We start from the raw sequence: 24,625 nt of genomic DNA, 5'->3' as shown, positions 1-24,625 counted from the left end.
TGTTGATCCCAGAATAGTGACATAAACATAATGCTTTTTTCAGAAATTCATTTTTTTGGATAGTTGGAAAATAGTTGAAAAATTGCATTTATTATCTATGCAACACATACGTTTGTCTCCTCGGTATACAATGAAAACTGTCGATCGCACGTGTAATCCTGGATAAATACAGTTGGGACATACGGGTAAGGTTGGGGTGGTCACCTAAAGACCATTCAAGATGAGGATTCATATAGACCCTCATATAGTCAAATAGAACAAATGTATCTCCACTTTTATTTGCCTAATACCAAGGGTATCATAAGAACAAATACATTTTACTCTGTCGCCTTATTGGGGGACACAGAACCGTGGGTGTTATGCTGCTGTCCACTAGGAGGCGACACTATGCATAATCTGAAAAAGATTAACTTTGGCTCCTCCTCTGCAGTAAACACCCCTGGACGGTGTCAGCCTTCTCCAGTTTTTGCTTAGTGTCGCAGGAGGCAAACCTAAGATTTTTTTTTTTAGTCCGTCTTTTTCCTGGATTTTTTTCCAAAGGACTACAGATGAAGAAAAGAGGGTCTCCAGCGAGACTCCCGGCATGGCTCCCTCCTCGGTCCCCTATTAGGGGTACCCGGTTGAGGTCGAGGTGGCTATTCCCCATGTCGCTCCCTCACCAGTCCCTCGGGTACTGGTTCGAGGTCGAGACCCCCCTCCTTCCTCAGTTCCGTCCGGCTCTGGGTCGAGGCGACGATGAAGCCCCCTGACGGTGACAGTAGCACCCTCCCTAATCCCCCTCTGGGGGTATTAGGTTGAGACACCGCAGGTAGGGCCTGTACCAGGCACCAGGGACCCCAGTCCACCTGTGGGCTCCTTTTGGGACCGGGGGAGGTGCAGCGAGGCACGGCACCTATCAGAGACCGCGCTCCCTGCGCCCCGGTCTCTGCAGCAATGGCGCCCCAAGGGACCCTCCACAGGGCCCCAGTCACATATATGGCCCCACCGCCAGCCCTCCTTTCATTCTGGGGGGTTCTGGTTTAAGTCCGACCCCCCCCCCCCGCGGACGACCGCGCCGTCCTGGAGCCCTGCTGGGCAGGAGACCTCAAATTTAGGCCGCGGCTTCGGCCTAGCTGAAGTCGCCGCCCCATTCCCGCCCCCCCGGCCCGCCCCCCGGATGACGAAAATGACACTGCAGTGTCATAGAAGGGGCGGATCGAGGCAGGAGGGGCGCGCTTTTACATGGCCCAGCGCGCCCTTTTCCAGCTCTCCGCCCCCTTCCCTCTCCACCTCAGAATCCGGTGGCCATCTTGCTGCACCTGGAAGAACGCAGCACAGCAGTCTCCGGGGGGCACAGGACGTGGGACTTACAGTCGTATGTAAAAGTTTGGACACCCCTATTAATGTTAACCTTTTTTCTTTATAACAATTTTGGTTTTTGCAACAGCTATTTCAGTTTCATATATCTAATAACTGATGGACTCGGTTATATTTCTGGATTCAAATGAGGTTTATTGTACTAACAGAAAATGTGCAATCTGCATTTAAACAAAATTTGACTGGTACAAAAGTATGGGCACCCTTATCATTTTCTTGATTTGAACACTCCTAACTACTTTTTACTGCCTTCCTGAAGCACTAAATTGTTTTTGTAACCTCATTGAGCTTTGAACTTCATAGCCAGGTGTATCAAATCATGAGAAAAGGTATTTAAAGTGGCCACTTGCAAGTAGTTCTCCTATTTGATTCTCCTATGAAGAGTGGCATCATGGGCTCCTCAAAACAACTCTCAAATGATCTGAAAACAAAGATTATTCAACATAGCTTTTCAGGGGAAGGATACAAAAAGTTGTCTCAGAGATTTAACCTGTCAGTTTCCACTGTGAGGAACATAGTAAGGAAATGGAAGAACACAGATACAGTTCTTGTTAAGCCCAGAAGTGGCAGGCCAAGAAAAATATCAGAAAGGCAGAGAAGAAGAATGGTGAGAACAGTCAAGGACAATCCACAGACCACCTCCAAAGACCTGCAGCATCATCTTGCTGCAGATGGTGTCACTGTGCATCGGTCAACAATACAGCACACTTTGCACAAGGAGAAGCTGTATGGGAGAGTGATGCGAAAGAAGCCGTTTCTGCAAGCACGCCACAAACAGAGTCACCTGAGGTATGCAAAAGCACATTTGGACAAGCCAGTTACATTTTGGAAGAAGGTCCTGTGGACTGATGAAACAAAGATTGAGTTGTTTGGTCATACAAAAAGGCGTTATGCATGGAGGCTAAAAAACACTTGCTATCCACAGTAAAATTTGGTGGAGGTTCCATCATGCTTTGGGGCTGTGTGTCCAATGCCAGCACCGGGAATCTTGTTAAACTTGAGGGTCGCATGGATTCAACTCAGTATCAGCAGATTCTTGACAATAATGTGCAAGAATCAGTGACGAAGTTGAAGTTACGCAGGGGATGGATAATTCAGCAAGACAATGATCCAAAACACCGCTCCAAATCTACTCAGGCATTCATGCAGAGGAACAATTACAATGTTCTGGAATGGCCATCCCAGTCCCCAGACCTGAATATCATTGAACATCTGTGGTATGATTTGAAGCGGGCTGTGCATGCTCGGCGACCATCAAACTTAACTGAACTGGAATTGTTTTGTAAACAGGAATGGTCACAAATACCTTCATCCAGGATCCAGGAACTCATTAATAGCTACAGGAAGCAACTAGAGGCTGTTATTTTTGCAAAAGGAGGATCTACAAAATATTAATGTCACTTTTATGTTGAGGTGCCCATACTTTTGCACCGGTCAAATTTTATTAAAATGCAGATTGCCCATTTTCTGTTAGTACAATAAACCTCATTTGAATCCAGAAATATAACTGAGTCCATCAGTTCTTAGATATATGAAACTAAAATAGCTGTTGCAAAAACCAAAATTGTTATAAAAAAAAAAGGTTAACATTAATAGGGGTGCCCAAACTTTTACATATGACTGTAGCAGCGCTCGACCTAAGGGGGAGCACCAATGGGGTAAGATCACAGCTGGGTCCTTGGTACTCAGCTGTGAATTCCTATACCATATAACACTCTCCTACTCCTTTCCTCTGCGTAGATACCCCTGTAGGGCCTCCACTAATCAGCCTAGGTACTATGTCGGGCTCAAGGAAAAGAACCAGGCAAGACTGCTTTTATGCAGTCTGCACAGCCTGCAAGGCCACTCTCCCCAGCGGCAGCACGTACCCGCACTGCCGGGATTGTATCCAAAAAACAGGATCAGAACCCCAAGAAGTCCCTACCAACGCTTCTGCGACCGCTACTGCGCCGGAATGGGCGACTCAGATGTCGCAGTCTATGACACAATCTATAGATAACCTGACCTCCACATTACTGCAGGCTCTGCAGGGTCATGTCTTGGCTATGAACGTTACCCAGCAAAGGGACGTCCGGTGTCATGATCAGGGCGCTTCCGACAGTTCGAGGCGTAAGCGGACCCACAGGTCGCGTTCATCTGCGTCCTCACATAGCAATAGGTCTTCCCCCTCCAGGGAAAGACACAGTGGCCTCAGGTCACCGAGGCCGTCCCCTGATAGAGAAGGACAATGTGGATCTCCACAACGATCCCAGACCACGGGAAACCTCCGCTCTAGTTCGCCCGCTAGGGAGCTCCTTAGCGATGCGCAGGACTCAGAGGGCATATGTTACTCCAATTCAGATAACGAAACAGAGAACGCTTTGCTCCCTTGTCCCCCTAGCAATACTGCGATAGTTGAGGATATCGTCTCTTCCATCCTTCGGGTGCTGGACATTTCAGATCCAACCCCGGAAGCACCAGAACACAAGATTTCCTTTGAAAGTGTTCAGAAACCATCGAAGGTCTTCCCTAATCACCCGGAATTTCAAAAAATCCTTTCTAAGCATTTTTCGCAGCCTGAGAAAAAATTCGCCAATCGCATGTATTTGGAAGCAAAATACCCCTTTCCACAGAAAGACACCAAGGATTGGACAGATCCGCCTGAAGTGGACCCTCCAGTCTCTAGGCTAGCAGCACAAACGCTTCTCTCGCTGCCGGACAGTTCAACCCTCAAGGACACAGCAGACAGACAAGTCGAACGCATGGCTCGTTCATTCTTTGAAGTGGCAGGTGCCTCTTTGGCTCCCGCATTTGCTTCAGTTTGGGCAGCCAAGGCCATCATGGCTTGGGCTGATCTATTGCAAAAGGGCCTTCAAGCTTCAAATCCTCAGCTGGCGGACCAGGCGGTGCAAATTGCAGTGGTGGCAGATTACATGGTCCATGCAGCGTTGGACTCTGCAAGAGGAATAGCGGGAATAGCATCAAACGCCATCACAATCCGGCATATTCTCTGGCTAAGAGAATGGAAAGCGGATGCGGCCTCAAAAAAGTCCCTAACAAATCTCCCGTACTTCAGTGGCCGTCTTTTCGGTGAAAAGCTGGATGCAATGACATCCAATGCTACCGGGGGCAAAAGTACTTCCCTCCCTCAACTAAGACCAAAACGCACGTTTAAAAGGCGTAATCAATCTCGTTTCCGATCCTTTCGGAATTCTTCAGGCTGGTCCGTCTCACGCCCAGCACAAAACCGTAATTGTTCCCCCCCGCAGGGACAACACACGTGCGGCACAGAGGCCGGACAGGAACTGGCAATCAAAGGCAAGCCAGGCAAAACCTAAAGGAGGAAAACCTCAGACTTTTCCCTCTTCCTGACTCATGCCCTCTGGAAGACACCCCACTTGTAGGCGGACGACTGCTACTCTTTCAGCAGGTCTGGCTACCTATTACAGAAGACAAGTGGGTCAAGGAAATAGTGTCTTCAGGATACAAAATCGAGTTTACTACCAGCCCACCGCACAGGTTTTTTTCCCTCTGTCCCTCCAAAATCCCCGCTCAAAGCTCAGGCCTTCCGTCAAGCGGTTTCTTCCCTCCTGCGAGCAGGAGTCATAGTGCCAGTCCCAGCAGAAGAGCGCTTCCGAGGGTTCTACTCCAACCTGTTCGTGGTGCCCAAGAAGGGAGGCAGCGTCCGACCCATACTAGACCTCAAGCAACTCAACAAGTACATTCGAGTTCGTCACTTCCGCATGGAATCCCTCCGGTCAATCGTTGCGTCTATGGAAAAAGGAGAATATCTTGCCTCCATAGACATACAGGACGCATACCCGCATATACCGATTGCTCCCGCCCATCAGAGGTTTCTCAGATTCGCAATCAATCAAGACCATTACCAGTGTTGTGGCCCTCCCGTTCGGTCTCGCCACGGCTCCCAGAACACTTACAAAGGTCATGGCAGCTACCATGGACGTTCTGCACTCCAGAGGCATAGTAGTCATTCCATACCTGGACGACCTTCTCATCAAGGCCCCCACCCTCAAGGACTGCGAGGTCAACGTCTCGATCACGATCGACACTCTGACGCGCCTGGGATGGTTAGTCAATTTACAGAAGTCCTCGACTACCCCGAGTCAGTCTCTGACCTTCCTGGGGATGCTATTCGACACCTCCAAGGGTCTGGCGATCCTCCCCAGGGACAAGGCACTGGCTCTCCGTCTGGGAGTTCACACACTCCTCCGCAAGTCCCCCAGATCTCTCCGGTATGCCATGAGAGTACTTGGCAGGATGGCAGCAGCAATGGAGGCGGTACCATTTGCCCAGTTTCACCTCAGACCCCTTCAACTGGCCATCCTCAAGTCCTGGGACAGGAATCCGTTCTCCCTCCACAGGGAGTTCCGGTTATCAGCAAACACCAGGAGGTCCCTGCACTGGTGGCTCAAGCCAACCTCGCTTGCAAGGGGAAAATCCTTTCTCTCAGGTCAATGGAAGGTCTTGACCACCGACGCAAGCCTTATAGTGTGTAAGGCAGCCACTTGGACTAGCCTGCACACATTTACAAAACACTACAGAGTGCATACCCAGTCCTCAGCGGATGCGAGCCTGGGTAGACGGGTCCTGCAGGCGGCAGTACCCCAAGTCTAGGGGACTGTCAGCACAATATTCGTCCACTGCTTCCCACCCAGGGACTGCTTTGGGACGTCCCACGGTTCTGTGTCCCCCAATAAGGCGACAGAGTAAAGGAGATTTTTGTGTACTCACCGTAAAATCTCTTTCTCTCAGCCTTTAATTGGGGGACACAGCTCCCGCCCTGTTGCCCTTGCGGGCCGTTGTTACGGTTGGGTTCTCATATTGTTATTTGAGCCTGTTTATAGTAGCCTTTTTTTACAGGCATGGTTATGTTTCTGGTATATTCCTCCTAATGCTTTTGCACAAAACTGGAGAAGGCTGACGCCGTCCAGGGGTGTATACTGCAGAGGAGGAGCAAAAGTTAATCTTTTTCAGATTATGCATAGTGTCGCCTCCTAGTGGACAGCAGCATAACACCCACGGTTCTGTGTCCCCCAATTAAAGGCTAAGAGAGAGATTTTACGGTGAGTACACAAAAATCTCCTTTTTTTAAATAGATACGTTTATCATAATCTCTTATCATAATTATTATTATGAAGCATTTATATAACCCCATTTATTCCATGGCGCTTTACATGTGAAAAGGGGAAATATAGACAAGTATAATAAACATGTGTAAGACAAGGGACACACAAGTACATAAGGAGAGGAGACCCTGCCCAGGAGGGCTCACAGTCTACAGGGATGGGTGAGGATTCAGTAGGAGAGGGTAGAGCAGGTCGTGCGGTGGTTCAGTAGACCGAGGATCTTTGCAGGCTGTAGGCTTGTCGGAACAGGTGGGTCTTCAGGTTCTTCTTGAAGGTTTCCATTGATGGTGAGAGTCTGATGTGTTGTGGCAGAGGGTTCCAGAGTATGGGGGAAGCACGGGAGAAGTCTTGTATGCGGTTTTGGGAAGAAGAGATAAGGGGAGAGTAGAGAAGGAGATCTTGAGATGATCGAAGGTTGCGTGCGGGTAGGTACCTGGAGACCATGTCACAGATGTATGGAGGAGACAGGTTGTGGATGGCTTTGTATGTCATGGTTAGGGTTTTGAATTGGAGCCTCTGGGCAATAGGAAGCCAGTGAAGGGCCTGGCATAGGGGGAGGCTGGGGAATAGCGGGGAGACAGGTGGATTAGTTGGGCAGCAGAGTGTAGGATGGACCGGAGTGGTGCCAGAGTGCTAGAGGGGAGGCCAGAGAGTAGGAGGTTGCAGTAGTCGAGGCGGGAGATGATAAAGAGCATGCAGTAGTGTTTTTGTGGTTTCGTGGTTGAGGAATGAGCGGATCCGGGAAATATTTTTGAGGTAGCAGGAGGAGGCGAGGGTTTGGATATGTGGTTTTAAAGAGAGCGCAGAGTCGAGGATCACCCCAAGGCACCGAGCGTGCAGGACTGGGGAAAGTGAGCAGCCATTGACATTGATGGATAGGTCTGGTGGAGGGGTAGAGTGAGATGGGGGAAAGATGATGAATTCTGTTTTGTCCATGTTCAGTTTGAGAAAGCGAGCAGAGAAGAAGGCTGAGATAGCAGACAGACATTGTGGGATTTCCGTCAGTAAGGAGGCGAGGTTGGGTCCAGATAGGTAGATCTGTGTGTCATCGGCATAGAGGTGATACTGCAAACCGTGGGAGTTTATGAGCTGTCCCAAGCCGAAGGTGTAGATGGAGAATAGTATTGGTCCTAGGACTGAACCTTGAGGAACACCGACAGACAGGGGGCGAGGTGAGGAGGTTAGGTATGATGAGATCCAGGATAGGGCCAAGTCTGTGATGCCAAGAGATGAGAGAATCTGTAGCAGGAGGGAATGGTCCATGGTGTCGGAGGCAGAGGGCAGGTCCAGGAGAAGGAGGACAGAGTAGTGTCGTTTGCTCTTGGTGGTTAGTAAGTCGTTAGTGACTTTAGTTAGGGCAGTTTCAGTTGAGTGATGCGGTCGGAAGTCAGATTGTAACCGGTCAAAGAGGGAACAGGAGGAGAGGTGGGAGAACAGTTCAAGATATACATGCTGTTCCAGTAGTTTTGAGGCATAAGGGAGAAGAGATATCGGGCGATAGTTAGACACAGAGGATGGGTCAAGGGAGGGCTTTTTGAGGATGGGTGTGATTGAGGCATATTTGAAGGATGAGGGAAAGACACCATAGTGAAAGGTTGAAGAGGTGTGTTAGAGTTGGGATGAAGACTGTGGCCAAGTTAGGGATGAGGCGGGACGGGAGTAGGTCGAGGGCACAAGTGGTGAGGTGTGATATTGACAGAAGGGTGGAGAGCTGATCTTCTGTCATGGTGGAGAAGCTGGCTTTTGCAGGACAGGGCTGAGCGGCTAAGAGGGGCATTGGGGGCTGCTGGCCAAAGCTTTGTCTGATCGTATCAATCTTCTGCTTAAAGAAGGAGGCAAAGTCTTCAGCAGAAATGAGAGGAGAGGGAGGAAGTGCTGTTGGACGGAGTAGAGAATTGAAAGTGTTGAGCTGTTTAGGGTTGTGAGACAGGGAGGATATTAGAGATGCAAAGTAAGTTTGTTTTGCGGCAGAGAGCGTGGACTTAAAGCTGGCATATTAGCTCTTAGCTAATTAGCTCTACCCATATTAGCTCTTCAGATCGAAATATTATGTTTTTGTGAATTTTTTTTTCTACCTGATGCAGATGAAGAAGCAAGAGATGAAGTCGTCCATCATTCAGCTCAGTATAGAATACTCAATAGTGACTCAATTCACAAGTTTTGTGGCCGTGGAAAAAAGGGTGAGTACCGTATGTAACATAGAAAAAACATAAGAGGGGTTTCCAAGTTTATGAAAAGACAACATGCAAAATCCATCATTACAGGGGTTGTCTAGGAATAGAAAACATGGCTTTCTTGTTTAAGAAACAGCGCCACCCCTTGACTTGGCTTGTACGTAATATTGTAGCACAGCTCAATTCACATGAATGGGGTTGAGATGCAATACCAGACTTAACCCATGGTCAAGGGTGGCGCTGTTTCTGAAGAAAAAAAAAAAAGAGCAACCATGTTTTTCTAATCTTGGTCAGCCCCTTTTAATAAAAAAGAGAAGTTTATAGTATTCAAAGCAACCATTCCCCTGGCAACTGCATCCCGGGTGCTTGCTATTGTGTTGCAATCCCAGGCCTGAGTTGTGCGGTGTAGCAGTCATTTCAGGTTCAGAGGCGCTGGTCAAGGAGGTAAGCATGTTTTTTTTTTTATTCAGCTTGTTTGGGGCATTCAGAATAGGTGGTTGAGTAGTGGACAACTCCTATAACAGGTGTAGCATTGAGCACATTTTGCTTTTTTTTTTCCACAGTCGGAGGTTATTTTTGAATGGCCGATTGTGGTCTTCACAAATAGGAAATGTAGTAAGTTTACTGTAGTTTCAACAGTACATCTGTGTGCGTTTTAAAAGTCATAGGGTTAACGTTGAAACAAATTGTTTGACACTGACTCGGACACACGGACAGCACACGGATCACACACAGATGGTGCACATGGACACACAGATAGCACACGAATGTGGCAAATTGACACGGGGATACGGATATCTCCGGTACCGTTTTTTTCTTTTACCGGAAATATCATGACGTGTGAAACCGGCCTTAGGCTGGAGTCACACACAACCATGATAAAATCCGTCCAATTTTGACAGACCAAAATCGCACAAATATTTCATGAACAGTGATCCGTGTTTCATGCGATTTTCAAGCAAGGATGCGATTTTATCACATCTAAGCATCCGTTTGACATCTGTCTGCCGATATTTTGTTGGAGGCTTGCAAAATGGACGTATAATGGATCCCAATGACAGGTTTTCAAACACAAACGAAAGAATAGAACACATAGAATACATTATATTTATATATATATATATATATATATATATATACACACATGTCATAGAGACCCACATATATTAATATATATAATTCATATAGTATATAGCAGAATAGCCGCTAAAACGTTTGCCGGCTTCATTGAAATCATTCCAAAACCCAAGATGAAATGACACATGGTTTACTACAGTAAACCATTTCATTTCATGTTTTTTTTTATATGTCTTTCACTAGTAATTAGATGAGGGTTTGTGTGTAAAATTTGGGAGGTGTAGGTGTTAATTTAAGGGATTGATTCGTTGTAAAAAATTCTGTGGGCTCCCGCGGTAATTTGTCCATCAGAGAGGTAAAGCAGGTAAGTGAGGGAAGATTTTAATAGCCTTGAGAGGGACCATTGTTTTTGCCCCCCCCGAGGGTATTTAGTTGATACGTTTTTTGCAAAAAATGTATACTAAGCCACTCCACCAACCTCATGGAATACAAAAGGTGTAGGAAAATTCAGATTAGTCAAAATATACACAATGAGCAACTTCAAGCTTGGGGCTCAAGTCTGCAGACTTTAATAATCCTCACAGTGCGCTCACTGCGAGCTGTCAGAATTTTCCGGTACCAAGAACAGGCAGTCACGTGATCATAATGCGATTTGTATTCATTTGGTCACATGCCAACTAAACGTGTCCATCCTCGCTCAATATATGTGAATTGAGCAAGGCTGGATATGTCTAGTCGTAATTTGTTCGGAAGTATGCAAATCACATACATGTGGTCATATGACTGCCCTTTCCTGACACCAGAGAATCCTCACAGCGCACACCGTGCGTGCTGTCAGAATTCATAAGTCTGCAGACTGAGAGAGTGCAGACTTGAGCCCCAAGACTGGACAACCCCTTTAAATACATTTGATGGATTTTTAGACTGTCAAGTCCTGGCTTGCACTTTGAAAAATCAGACAGGATTATTATATCTGTCCCATTTGAGAAGCAAAGCAGAAAGCATAGGACAAAGCCAGCACTCCTATAGAATTATTTTAAAGGGGTTATCTGTGCTTGGGACAAAAGTCTGCAGACCACCGAATCTTGATAGAGTTACAGTGTGCACACAGTGATAATTTCTCAGTATTGCCAGTACGAGCAAATGTTCACCTGACCGCATACAATTTTCTTGAGATGGCGTGCCAATTGGTCTCATCGAGCTTCAGCAATTTCACTTGTTTTGAGAGAATTCAAACACATTTAGTTGATATGTGACTGCACGTATACACATCGGATACTTGTGGTCACAGGACCGTCTATGCGCACTGGTAGTACGAGGAATTGTGAAGCACCAAACGTTATCAGGATTCGGCTGTCTGCAGTCACATAGAGTGATTGTAGACTTTTTTTTTCCCAGACCTGGACAGCCCCTTTAGTGTGCAGCTGCCCATATTTCATGGCCAATATATACATACATACAAGAACTACAGCAGCCACACCATTGAGAAACAGTATTCTACGTCATTTCTAGGTTTTTGAAATTGTGATACTATGACTTGAAAAATAAAGGTTTCTCCTTTATCTTTTAGAGTGCAGAAGAAGACATTGATATTGAACCAAATGTTCTTGAAATTATATCTGCAGAAAATGTGGATATTCTGCCATATATGGACTGGTCATCTACAGCTGATAAAGAAGAAGATGTAGTGAGTGTATGTCAAAAGAACCTTCATTAACATTTAAATACAACACCAGAACCACCATCAGAACATAGATACAGCACCAGAACCACCATCAGAACATGGATACAGCACCAGAACCACGATCAGAACATGGATACAGCACCAAAACCACCATCAGTTCATTAATACAGCAACATATCTACCTTCAGTACATGTATACATAAATAGTATCATCATTAGTACATGAAGACTGCACCTACATCATCACCAGTACATGGATGCAGCACAAAGCTTGGGAAAGCAATCAGTTGGACTGTCAGGTCAATCCCCGTAATTTACAATTGTTTTGCATAAACATGCAACTCCTAGTATGTCCTTAACAATGGTAAGGACATGATGGGAATAGTTGTCTGTTACCAGTCACCATCGGACTGCAGACAGAAACCACAATACTGATTAGACCCAGTTGACGGTCTCAGTACCTGGTCCCTCCATAGATCTGCTCAGAATTAAAGGGCATAAAACATATAAAAAAAAAACCTCCCCAAATTCTAGTTACTCAGTACATTTACACTGGCCGATAATCGGGAACCAGCATTATATTGTCCTCACTAAGCAGGCTGTCAATCATCCGATGTACGAGTAAGACGTTTGTTCATCTGGGGAAATCATCAATGGGAGTGGGCCCTGGGTATTTGCACATGTTGTGGATTGCTATGGAATTTTCTTTGCGGATTTAGCTAAATCCGCAGGTAAAATGACCTGCGTTTTACCTGCGGATTTAGTGCAGATTTACTGCGGATTTTCTGCAGATTTTGTGCGGATCTCCCCTGCGTTTTGACACCTGCGGATTCCTATAATGGAGCAGGTGTCAAAACGCTGCAGATCTGCGCAAAAGAAGTGACATGCTGCGGATTCAAATTTGCAGAAAATCCGTGCGGAAAAATCTGCAGCATGTGCACAGCTTTTTTTGTTTTACATTGGCTAAAATGATACTGTTCATCACTTGCAGATCTGCTGCAGATCCGCAGGGCCAAATCCGCTGCGAGTCCGCAGCAGAATCTGCAACGTGTGCACATATCCTTATTGATCATCTTGCAGAAAGGTCAACACCATATGCCTGGATAATCCATTTAAAGCTTCATCTTCATCCTGATAAGGTTAAGCCAAAATTGCACAATTCACAAAGTTTCACATATGTAGATCTAAAAATACTGCTCAAAATCGAGGTGAAAAAAAGGAAATATATCCCCACATGGCCAATGACAACCAAATAAAGCACAATTTCACCAAAATATTCAAAAAACAGCCATTCAAAATGATGCCCAAACATTTGAAGTAAAACAAGACATGGTCACAAATCTGAAAATATCGAGGGGCCTCCTCAATCCTGCACAAAGACCATTCCGTTCATAGGGATTGATCTTCAAGGGATATGGACATATAATAATCAATATCTGTGAAAACAAAAATACAATATATTTACAAATTCTCATAGCAAATGGTAAATGCCAGTTACGCAACAGGCCTTAAAAAAGCCACCCCAGGCGGATGTTGCAGCTATTCCTCATCAAAACAGCCACTAAATATATGGATGACTAACAAATAAAAGTTACACTCTGTAACTATAGCTATAGTATGCAAACATGAAATATTTGAAATTGGAGTAGCATTACTACTCTAGGAAAAAAGTTAAAATGAAGATACTTGGCACATAAATTGGCCAATTCTTGTGTGCCCAGCAGCCACGACAAGGCGATAGGCTGATAGCCTACATTTATATGGGTCGGTAAGATTGTGCTATGATTAAAACCTCCATCAGCTGATGGGTGAAGTGCTCAGTCAGAGAGCCTATGTGTACAAATCTCGAGATTTCGACTCTGAACTGAGCCGAACTCTTGATCTGCACATGCGCCGCGTCCGGTGCCATTTTATTGAAGTCCTATACACAGCACGCCATCTCCCACTGCCCACGCGCCACCCACACAATAATGGTGGCGGTGCTGAATTTTAAAAAGGCAGGTGTTATGATGAGTCACCGAAGGAGGAAAAAACAAAATACCAGCTAACGATCAGACAATTGCTTCATCTCCATTGAGAGAAAAATTCCCCCTACGGCCTCAGAGATATAGAGGAAAAAATATGCACACAAAAAAAAAAAAAAAAAATTCTGACACTTTTTTTTTTTTTTTTCTTTTTTACAATTCTCTCCTGCTATTGAGTACCCTAGGATCTGCGGTAGGGCTGGTGATTCTGTTATGATGAGTCACCGAAGGAGGAAAAAACAAAATACCAGCTAAGTCCAGAAAAACCAGAGAGGTTGGCAGCTATCGGATTGCAGACCCCTGGACCTATCCACAACAACTAGCAGTAGCCATGGGGGGTTCCTACGGTGCCCTAGACCCCTCGATCACAGCCGGAGAACTAGATAGCCTAAAGACAGAAAGGGAAAAAACTAAACTGCCCCAGAGCAGACCCCAAAGCAATAGGCAGCCCCCAACATATAATGACGGTGAAGCAAGATGAAAACACTACCACAGATAGAAAGATAGGTTGAGGAAATGATGGGGCCCAAGCTAACTACATAGGACAGGATAGGAAAGCTGCTGTCTGCCATCCGCAAAAACCCTATCAAAATGAGCCAACCGACTGATAGGAAAAACAGGCCCTGAAGTCGCTAGGCTTCAAAAGACTATATCAGCACTCAGGTATATTCTGAAGACAGAGCAAAAGATCAACAGATCAGAGACAAAAATGGAATTCAGCTCACCCCCGGCCGGGGATGGCAGAACTCCCAAAAAACAAGGCAAAACAAAAAACAAAACAGAAGAGTACAAAGCAGAGCAGAAAAACTTAGCTTTGAGATGCAGGAATCAGACTGGTCTCCAAAAATCCAGCAGGAAAATCACCAGCCAGGAAGAAGGGCGTCGGCAGCCTTATATCCAGTCCTCAATTCCAGCCACCCAGTCATCATCTAGCTGCCCAGGTGTCTGATAATCAGCCTCACTACCTTCCTTCACCAGAGGAGGGAGTTCATCAGACCTCAATAGTGAAGGGAAAAATGAACTCACAACAGGCAGGACACTGAATAATCTGTAACCTGCACAAGAAGCACAGGAGGCTGAGATGAAGACCCTGCCCCGAAGCACACAAGACGCCATTTTATGAAAGCCTCATAAGGTAAGTATTTAACAACCACTGAGCAGATCCCTTCACATCAGGTATCATATTAATCAGCACCACAGCGCCATTTTCGCCATGTCCTTAGTTTATAGGGCTAAACCCTGTTGACAGGTTCGTTTGAATCACACATATATGGAGATGGCTACTTTTAGTATGCACCTGTTCACACCTGTTCTTTGTTTTGAAGTGACGGTCAGTTCTTAATATTTAAATATATGGATGGACCTTACATTCAACATTAAAGAAGCACTTCTCCCATCAAAGTTTTTGCCCTATTAACCCCTTCACCCCCAAGGGAGATTTGCACGTTCATGACCGGGCCAATTTTTACAATTCTGACCACTGTCCCTTTATGAGGTAATAATTCTGAAACGCTTCCATGGATCCCGGTGATTCTGACACTGTTTTCTCGTGACACTTTGTACTTCATGTTAGTGGTAAAATTTAATTCAAATAACTTGCGTTTATTTGTGAAAAAAATGGAAATTTGGGGAAAATTTTGAAAATTTCGCAATTTTCCAACTTTGAATTTTCATACCCTTAAATCACAGAGATACAGAACACAAAAAACTTAATAAGTAACATTTCCCACATGTTTACTTTACATCAGCACAATTTTGGAACCAAAATTTTTCTTTGTTAGGAAGTTATAAGGGTTAAAAGTTGACCAGCGATTTCTAATTTTTGCAACACCTTTTTATTTTTACGGACCACATCACATTTGAAGCCACTTTGTTTTTGCCTTCGTGACTGGGCCAATTTTTTCAATTCTGACCAGTGTCATTTTATGAGGTCATAACTCTAGAACGCTTCAACGGATCCTGCTGATTCTGACATTGTTTTCTCGTGACATATTGTACTTCATGATAGTGGTAAAATTTCTTAGATATGACTTGCGCTTATTTGTTAAAAAAAAATCGAAATTTGGCGAAAATTTAGAAAATGTTGCAATTTTCAAACTTTTAATTTTTATGCCCTTAAATCAGAGAGTCATATCGCAAAAAAATGGTTAATAAATAACATTTCCCACATGTCTACTTTACATCTGCACAATTTAGGAAACATAATTTTTTTTTGTTAGGAAGTTATAAGGGTTAAAAGTTGACCAGCAATTCCTCATTTTTACAACAAAATTTACAAAACCATTTTTTTTAGGGACCACCTCACATTTGAAGTGAGTTTCGGGGGTTAATATGACAGAAAATACCCAAAAGTGACACCATTCTAAAAACTGCACCCCTTAAGGTGCTCAAAACCACATTCAAGAAGTTTATTAACCCTTCAGGTGCGTCACAGGAATTTTTTGAATATTTAAAAAAAAAAATGAACATTTAACTTTTTTTCACAAAAAAAATACTTCAGGTTCAATTTTTTTTATTTTACCAAGGATAACAGGAGAAATTGGACTGCAAAAGTTATTGTGCAATTTGTCCTGAGTATGCTGATACCTGATATGGGGGGGGAACCACTGTTTCGGCGCATGGCAGAGCTCAGAAGGGAAGGAGCGCCGTTTGACTTTTTCAATGCAAAATTGGCTGGAATTCAGATCGGACGCCATGTCATGTTTGGAGAGCCCCTGATGTACCTAAACAGTGGAAACCCCCCACAAGTGACCCCATTTTGGAAACTAGACCCCCCAAGGAACTTATCTAGATGTGTGGTGAGAACTTTGAACCCCCAAGGGCTTCACAGAAGTTTATAACGTACAGCCGTACAATTAAAAAATCATATTTTTTCCACAAAAATGATCTTTTCACCCTCAATTCTTATTTTTCCAAGGGTAACAGGACCCTAAAAGATATTGTGCAATTTGTCCTGAGTGCGCTGATACCCCACATGAGGGGGTAAACCACTATTTGGGCGCATGGCAGAGTTCGGAAGGAAAGCAGCGCCATTTGATGTTTTTGGCTGGAATTGAGATCGGACATCATGTCGCGTTTGGAAAGCCCCTGATGTACCAAAACAGTGAAAACCCCCCACAAATGACCCCATTTTGGAAACTAGACCCCCCAAGGAACTTATCTAGATGTGTGGTGAGCACTTTGAACCCCCTAGTGTTTCACAGAAGTTTATAACGCCCGGGCGTGAAAATAAAAAAATCGTATTTTTTCAACAAACATGATCTTTTAGTCACCAATTTTTTTGTTTTCCCAAGGGTAACAGGAGAAATTGGACCCCAAAAGTTGTTGTCCAATTTGTCCTGAGTACGCTGATACCCCATATGTGGGAGAAAACTACTGTTTGGGCACACGGTGGGGCTCGGAAGGGAAGTAGTGACGTTTTGGAATGCAGACTTTGATGGAATGGTCTGCGGGTGTCATGTTGCTTTTGGAGAGCCCCTGATGTACCTAAACTACAGTCATATGTAAAAGTTTGGGCACCCCTATTAATGTTAACCTTTTTTCTTTATAACAATTTTGGTTTTTGCAACAGCTATTTCAGTTTCATATATCTAATAACTGATGGACTCAGTTATATTTCTGGATTCAAATGAGGTTTATTGTACTAACAGAAAATGTGCAATCTGCATTTAAACAAAATTTGACCGGTGCAAAAGTATGGGCACCTCAACATAAAAGTGACATTAATATTTCGTAGATCCTCCTTTTGCAAAAATAACAGCCTCTAGTCGCTTCCTGTAGCTATTAATGAGTTCCTGGTCCTGGATGAAGGTATTTGTGACCATTCCTGTTTACAAAACAATTCCAGTTCAGTTAAGTTTGATGGTCGCCGAGCATGGACAGCCCGCTTCAAATCATCCCCATATGTTCAATGTTATTCAGGTCTGGGGACTGGGATAATGACTGTATTAAAACTCCCCACAAGTGACCCCATTTCGGAAACTAGACCCCCCAAGGAACTTATCTAGATGTGTGATGAGCGCTTTGAACCCCCAAGTGCTTCACAGAAGTTAATAACGCCAGGGCGTGAAAATGAAAAAATCATTTTTTTCCACAAAAATTATATTTTTACCCCCAATTTTTTATTTTCCTACGGGTAACAGGAGAAATTGGACCCCAAAAGTTGTTTTGCAATTTGTCCTGAGTAGGCTGATACCCTATATGTGGGGGTAAAACACTGTTAGGGCGCATGGCAGAGCTTGGAAGGGAAGGAGCACCATTTGACTTTTTCAACGCAGAATTGGCTGGAATTGAGATCAGACGCCATGTTGCATTTGGAGAGCACCTGATGTGCCCAAACAGTGGAAACCCCCCAATTCTAACTCCCTAACCCCACCACACCCCTAACCCTAATCTCAGCCCTAACCCTAGCCCTAACCCTAGCCCTAATGGGAAAATGGAAATAAATACATTTTCTTTTAATTTTCTTATTTTTCCCTAACTAAGGGGGTGATAACGGGGGGTTTGATTTACTATTTATGGCGGGTTTTTATTTTTGGCAGCTGTCACACGCTAAAAGACACTTTATTGTAAAAATAGTTTTTGCATCACCACATATTGAGAGCTATAATTTTTCCATATTTTGACCCACCGAGTCATGTGAGATCTTATTTTTTGCGGGATGAGTTGACGTTTTTATTGGTATCATTTTCGGGCACGTGACATCTTTTGATCGCTTTTTATTCCGATTTTTGGGACGCAGAATGAACAAAAACCAGCGTTTCATGAATTTCTTTTGGGGGGTGCGTTTACACCGTTCCGCGTGTGGTAAAATTGATAAGACGGTTTTATTCTTTGGGTCAGTACGGTTACAGCGATACCTCATTTAGGTCGTTTTTTTATGTTTTGGCACTTTTATGCAATGAAAACAATTTTATATAAAAAATAATTATTTTTGCATCGTTTTATTCTGTGAGCTATAACATTTTTATTTTTTCGCTGATGATGCTGTATGGCGGCTCGTTTTTTGCGGGACGAGATGACGTTTTCAGCGGTACCATGGATATTTATATGCGTCTTTTTGATCGCGCGTTATTACACTTTTTGTTCGGCGGTATGATAATCATTATTTTTTGCTTCGTTTTTTATTTTTTAAGGGGTTCACTAAAGGGGTTAACTAATGGGACAGTTTTATAGGGCGGGTCGTTACGGATGCGGTAATACCAAATATGTGTACTTTTATTGTTTTGTTTTTTTTTATTTCCAAAAAATGAATTTATTAGGGAATATTTTTGTTAATTTATTTAGCGATTTTTTAAAAATTATTTTTACACTTTTTTTTTTTTTAACTTTATTACATTGTCCCAGGAGGGACATAACTGTCATGTGACAGTTCACTGATCTGTCACATCACAGATCACTGTGACAGATCAGCGATCTGTCACAGGCACTGCTGCAGGCTTCCTCCTTGCCTGCGCTTTGCAGGCATGAGGAAGCCAGCTCCCTGCAGGCCCACGAAGGTCCCCGTCACCATCTTGGATTCGGGGACCTGCAGGGATGGAGCCCCCGCAGCAGCGCTGCACATTGCGCTGCTGTTTGGGGCTCAGGGATGCACGGAGGGAGCCCCCTCCCTGTCGATGCTTCCCTTTAACCCCTGGTACACCGCTGTTTCTAGCTGACCCGAGCGACTCCCTGAGTTCAGCTATGGCAGTTATTGGTAAATTTGGCTCTATTTCTGGACTGACTATCAACTGGGATGAATCCGTGTTGCTTCCCGTGGACTCGGCTACTCCCCTAACGCTAGACCCTGGGATCCCTTTGAGGGTGGTTAGGAAGTTTAAATATTTGGGCATTGTGGTCTCAGCTAAATTGGAGGAATATGAACGGCTCAATCTTACCCCCCTTATCAATAAGTTTCAACAAAAAATTGGAGCATGGAAGAAACTATTCCTGTCTGTGGCAGGTAGAGCAAATTTATTACAAATGATCCTCATGCCCCAGCTCCTATATATACTTCATAATACGCCTGTCTGGTTGGCGCAAAATAAATTCTACCGGATTGATTCTCTTTTCCGGGACTTGATCTGGAAGGGTAGTAGGGCATGCATTAAACTTGAACATCTACAGAGGTCAAAAGAGGAGGGGGGCCTGGCAATCGCAAACCGGTGGGTTTATTATGTGTCATCCCAATGTCAGCATATGGTGGGGTGGGGGGAGCCAACTCAATCTACATCGGCCGGGAAGGTCCTTGAGTTTATAGTGGGCAGAGGTCCGCTACTGGCTAGTCTAGAGGCTGGTAGGTTCCGGGTGAACCCTAAAAGGCTCCCGACGATCGCTATGGTGGACAAGATTTGGCAAAGAGTTAGACAATGGAGGGGCATTACGGAGTTCACGCGCTTTTCGTCGGTTTGGTTTGATCCGAGACTGGGGGAGTTAATACGTCTGAGGGGATTTGCTCAATGGAGAAGGGTCGGGATATAGTTTGTGTCACAACTGTTGGTTGACGGCATGCTTAAGACTTTTGACGAGATCAGGGGGGAGTTCCCTCTGAGTCAATCCCTCTTCTTTCAATATCTGCAGCTGCGGCATGCAGTCGATCGACAGCTTAAAACATCAAGAATAGTGGTGCAATCAGATGTGATGGTGAATCTTATAGGGTCACTGAGGGGCACTAAGGGTTTTATCTCCCTCGTATATAGGGGTTTTTTGGATTCATTCCTAGTAAGGCACCCGGCTAAGTCCAGAGAAAGATGGGAAGACGACCAATCTCGGACTCTCAGTGGGAGAGCGTATTACAATTCATCCCCAAGGTCTCTATGAGTGAAGCCAGGAGAGTCTCCCAACTCTACCTAACACTTTAGGGTATACAGGACCCCGGTCTGGATGAAGAGGGCAGGCCTGAGGGTGGATTCTTGCTGCCCGCGTTGCTCTGAGGATGGGGCAGATCTCCTACATATGATGTGATCCTTCCCTGCCCTACAGAACTTTTGGGTACAAACACTTAATTTGACTCAGGAGGTAATGGGAGTGGATCTTATAAGGAACCCGCTGACGTGTGTATTGGGATGCATGGAGGATATTGCAGTTGATGAGTGGGGGAAGCTGACCATAGCCAGAATCCTATATGCTGCCAGAAAGCTCATTGCGACCCACTGGTTAGATGACAAACTGCCAGTTAGACAGGAACTGATTAATAAGGTTAACTTTATTGTTTTGATGGAACAGAACATATATGCGAAAAGAGGTCAACACATGCAGTTTGAGAATGTGTGGGGTGGCTGGATGGAGCACCCAGGCCTGGCTTCGGAGGCTCTTATGAGAGAAAGAATGCATCTACCTACATGCCCTTGACCCTCTGTGTTGGTACTTTAAACAGGGATCTTAAGTGGCTGTCTCGGAAAAAGATTCAAAATGTGACATGGTGTGTGATAAGTGCAATGATTTAAAGGGATGGGGTTAGGGTGGATGGGGGGAGGGTGGGGGATTTAGGATGTAAGTACAGTTATATCGCCTGTCAGGTTGAACATGGTTTATATTACAGTATATGCTAAAGTTAAATGTATTGTCAAAGTTTCATGCTGACAATTTTTAAATAAAAATCATCTGATTTAAAAAAAAAAAAAAATGATAGGACTTGATTTGTAAAGGCACACACCTGTCTATATAAGACCTCACAGTGCATGTCAGACCAAATGAGAATCATGAGGTCAAAGGGACTGGCCAAGGAGCTCAGAGACAGAATTGTGACAAGGCATAGATCTGGCCAAGGTCACAAAAGAATTTCTGCAGTACTCAAGGGTCCTAAGAGCACAGTGGCCTCTATAATCCTTAAATGGAAGAAGTTTGGGACCACCAGAAGTCTTCCTAGACCTGGCCGTCCAGCCAAACTGAGCAATCGTGGGAGAAGAACATTGGTGAGAGATGGAGATGTAAAGAAGAACCCCAAGATCATTGTGACTGAGCTCCACAGATGCAGTAGGGAGATGGGAGAAAGTTCCACAAAGTCAACTATCACTGCAGCCCTCCACCAGTTGGGCCTTTATGGCAGAGTGGCCCGACGGAAACCTCTCCTATGTGCAAGACATATGAAAGCCCGCATAGAGTTTGCTACAAAACACTTGAAGGACTCCAAGACTATAAGAAATAAGATTCTCTGGTCTGATGAGACGAAGATAGAACTTATTGGTGATAATTCTAAGCGGTATATGTGGAGAAAACCAGGCACTGCTCATCACCTGCCCAATACAATCTCAACAGTGAAACATGGTGGTGGCAGTATCATGCTATGGGGGTGTTTTTCAGCTGCAAGGACAGGACAACTGGTTGCAATTGAAGGAAACATGAATGCGGCCAAATACAGACATATCCCGGATGAAAACCTCTTCCAGAGAGCTCTGGACCTCAGACTTGGCCGAAGGTTCCCCTTCCAACAAGACAATGACCCTAAGCACACATCTAAAATAACAATGGAGGGGACGTGGCCTGGCAGACCTGGAGAGAGGACGTGTTTCCTATGGGCTTCTGCCTAACCAGTATAAAATTGAAGCTAAAAACCCCTATTTCATGCACATTGCCCCCCCAGACTGGACTAGTGACCCTCTTAACCCCCTGGAGCTGACCTGGTGGCTGCGGGACAACATTCCTTCCCCTCACAGGACCCTGAGGGATTATCCAGAAGTGGAGGACCGCCGTTTTCCCACTCTGCTTTCTCCCTGGGAGCACTGACGCCGAGGCAGTGACGACGAGTGTGGAGGTATGGGAGACGCGGCTGTCCCGTGGAGTCCCCTTCCCCCTGTACCCCGCGAGGCCCTGGTTGTTGTGGTCCCGGCGGTGTAGGCCCCTGCGGCACGCTGCCGGCTTCCCCCCTTCCCCCTGTCGGGACGGAGATCTACTCTTCTTCGGAGGCCGCAGCGGAATTGCACGCTGCCGGAGAGCTCAGTCTCCCACGCTGAATTCCCCCCCTGGAACGGGATCTGAACTCACCCTGGTGGAGGCTGCTGCCGCGGCGTCCTGGGGTTGCTCCTCGTGGCCGGTGCCGTCTTGGAGGCGAGGCCCTGCGGCGCTCTGGGAGCCTGAAACTGCAGGTATGGGGTCTGCTCCCTGGCAGGGGCTTACGGGGCACACGAACACTGACTGTTCCCTATATATGATCGTTGTGGACTGAATTGGTGGAGAGGGGGCCTTGCATCGAGGGAAGAGGGGGGGGAAGAAAGAATGGACAGAGGAGAGGCTTAACTGTGACTTCTATACCTAAGAGAACAATCATTTAAAGGGGAAACATAACTGTTTGGACAATATTTGTATTACATCTCTGAATCCTCTTTATAAAAGCCTTTGGACTCTCTCACAATTCTCCTAATAGGCCACAGTGGCTGGATATACCTTTACTACTGAACATAATATTAAAGTTTGGGCGGAGGTGGTACTCCGCTGCCACCTACTGGCTGATAAACAGCACAATTTGTACCTACCACTCTTGATGTATATCTCTATTAAATAAGGGACTCCTGGCAGACTTCCGGAAGCGGGACTCCCAGTGTGACCGCCTTTTAAATTAGCTCCTGCCTATATAACCCGGTCTATTGAATATCACCACTATAGGCGGGGAATCAGAATGACTGTGTATAAGAACCTCAGAACCGCTATCTTTCAGGAGTAGAGTTGAAGTTTCTTTTCTTTCTCTTTCCGGAGACCTTGTGTGTGGTTCACACGACATTGCAAAGGAAGAGCCTGTGGAGCGGGCTGAGGTGCTGGGGTAGTTTTCTTGATGATCACCTCTGCCGACTGTAACAGAGACATTGAGACCAAGGCCAAACACGACACCCAACGAATGGACAACTCTCCTCTTGCTTGCTACCTGAAGATATATTTGACAAATGTACGCCACTACTCATCTGCTTAGCCCCCCACTTCTGGGACTATGATACTATAATCGAATTGCGACAGTCTTCCTACTCCCTAGCTCACTGCGGCCTATAACCTCTTAATTTAATTGCTCCTTCTACTGCCCACTGACCAGCTGCCTCTCCCTGATTGTGGGCAGTTGTAATGGACAGATACTTAATAAAAACCCAAGCAGAGGTTTTCCCGTTCGCAGGTGTCTACGTCACTCAACGCGTATTCGCTATCTACAATGCACAAAACCAGACCCACCTTGAAACCACCTAAACAATCTGCTAAAAACTCACGTCACCAACCCGCCTCTCCATCACCTATATAACAAGTGTACAACAATTCAACTCCACCGCAGCTGTCTCCACTGTCTAGCTGCTCTGAGTCCACTACACAAGACTCTACACATGAAACTTTTGATGCCACTATTTGACAAACGGTTTGACATTCTTCAGCCTCCATCAATACTCTTCTCCCACTCATTGGTAACCCCCACTTTCAGGAAGGACGCTCTCACCCCATCTTCTGCCAGTGGTACTCTCAAGGTACAACATCTATTAAATGATTAGTCCACCCCGAGGAATGACGTATGTACTCAATAGAGGAATTACAATCTAAATATCCCAATGCCATATTCCCTCCCTTCCAATACTTGCAAGGTAAAAGTTATGTAACAAAAATACTAACACATCTTTCCGAACACGAATTGAGACCATCCTTGCATAGACGGCTCACTAAACCTAATTCTTCTTCTGGCCAAATAGCAACTAACTAATAATTCATCCGTGTAGCCCTGGATTATGAACAATCCCAATTTCCGCTAAAGAAATGGTAGACCGAAGACTCCAGTTTGTCTTGCAACGCCATCCTGAGAGCTCTAGATCAAGCCTATAAATTCCTCCCCTCAGCTAGTTTATTAGAAATGAGACTGAAAATCTGTCACGGATCCTACCTAACTCCGCAAAAGGGTCATAGAATGGGGCAGTACACAACTTCCAACTGTTTTAAATGGCATACCCCAGAAGCCAATCTGTTTCACTGCCTGTGGGCATGCCCAGTCATCGACCTATTCTGGGAGAAAATACGGCAATCCACCACCGCACATCTGACAAACTTTGCTCCCGATGAACCCTTATGGGCCATATTTGGATATTTAAAGCCAGATAAATATACTTGCTCATCCAGGGGCCCGTAAACTACTGCACTTGGTGGCAGCAGCTGGTACTAAGGCCATTTTGCAGACATAGATCCATGACCATGCCCCTCCTTTCAAGATCTTTCTAGAAAAACTGCCGTTTCTCCTTCAGATGGATT

At 45.2% G+C, this 24,625-nt stretch overlaps 1 protein-coding gene across 18 annotated transcripts in view; it reads left to right on the top strand.

The window, feature by feature from the left end:
* PARP4 (poly(ADP-ribose) polymerase family member 4) overlaps window positions 1–24,625 on the top strand; it is a 278,533-nt gene that overhangs the window by 85,095 nt on the left and 168,813 nt on the right. For 17 of the 18 annotated variants that reach the window (XM_073583087.1, XM_073583086.1, XM_073583085.1 and 14 more), the window contains exons 29-30: window positions 8,567–8,662; window positions 11,304–11,426. In XM_073583087.1, the coding sequence (XP_073439188.1) occupies window positions 8,567–8,662; window positions 11,304–11,426 (219 nt within the window). The remainder of the gene's footprint in view (window positions 1–8,566; window positions 8,663–11,303; window positions 11,427–24,625) is intronic. The other variant, XM_073583072.1, reaches the window with a different exon arrangement.

The sequence above is a fragment of the Dendrobates tinctorius genome, unplaced genomic scaffold (genome assembly GCF_039654945.1).
Source record: "Dendrobates tinctorius isolate UK_male_01 unplaced genomic scaffold, ASM3965494v1 ptg000075l, whole genome shotgun sequence".
Lineage (NCBI taxonomy): Eukaryota > Metazoa > Chordata > Amphibia > Anura > Dendrobatidae > Dendrobates > Dendrobates tinctorius.
Note: the sequence above shows the minus strand (reverse complement) of the source record. Positions and strands in the feature narration are given on the sequence as shown.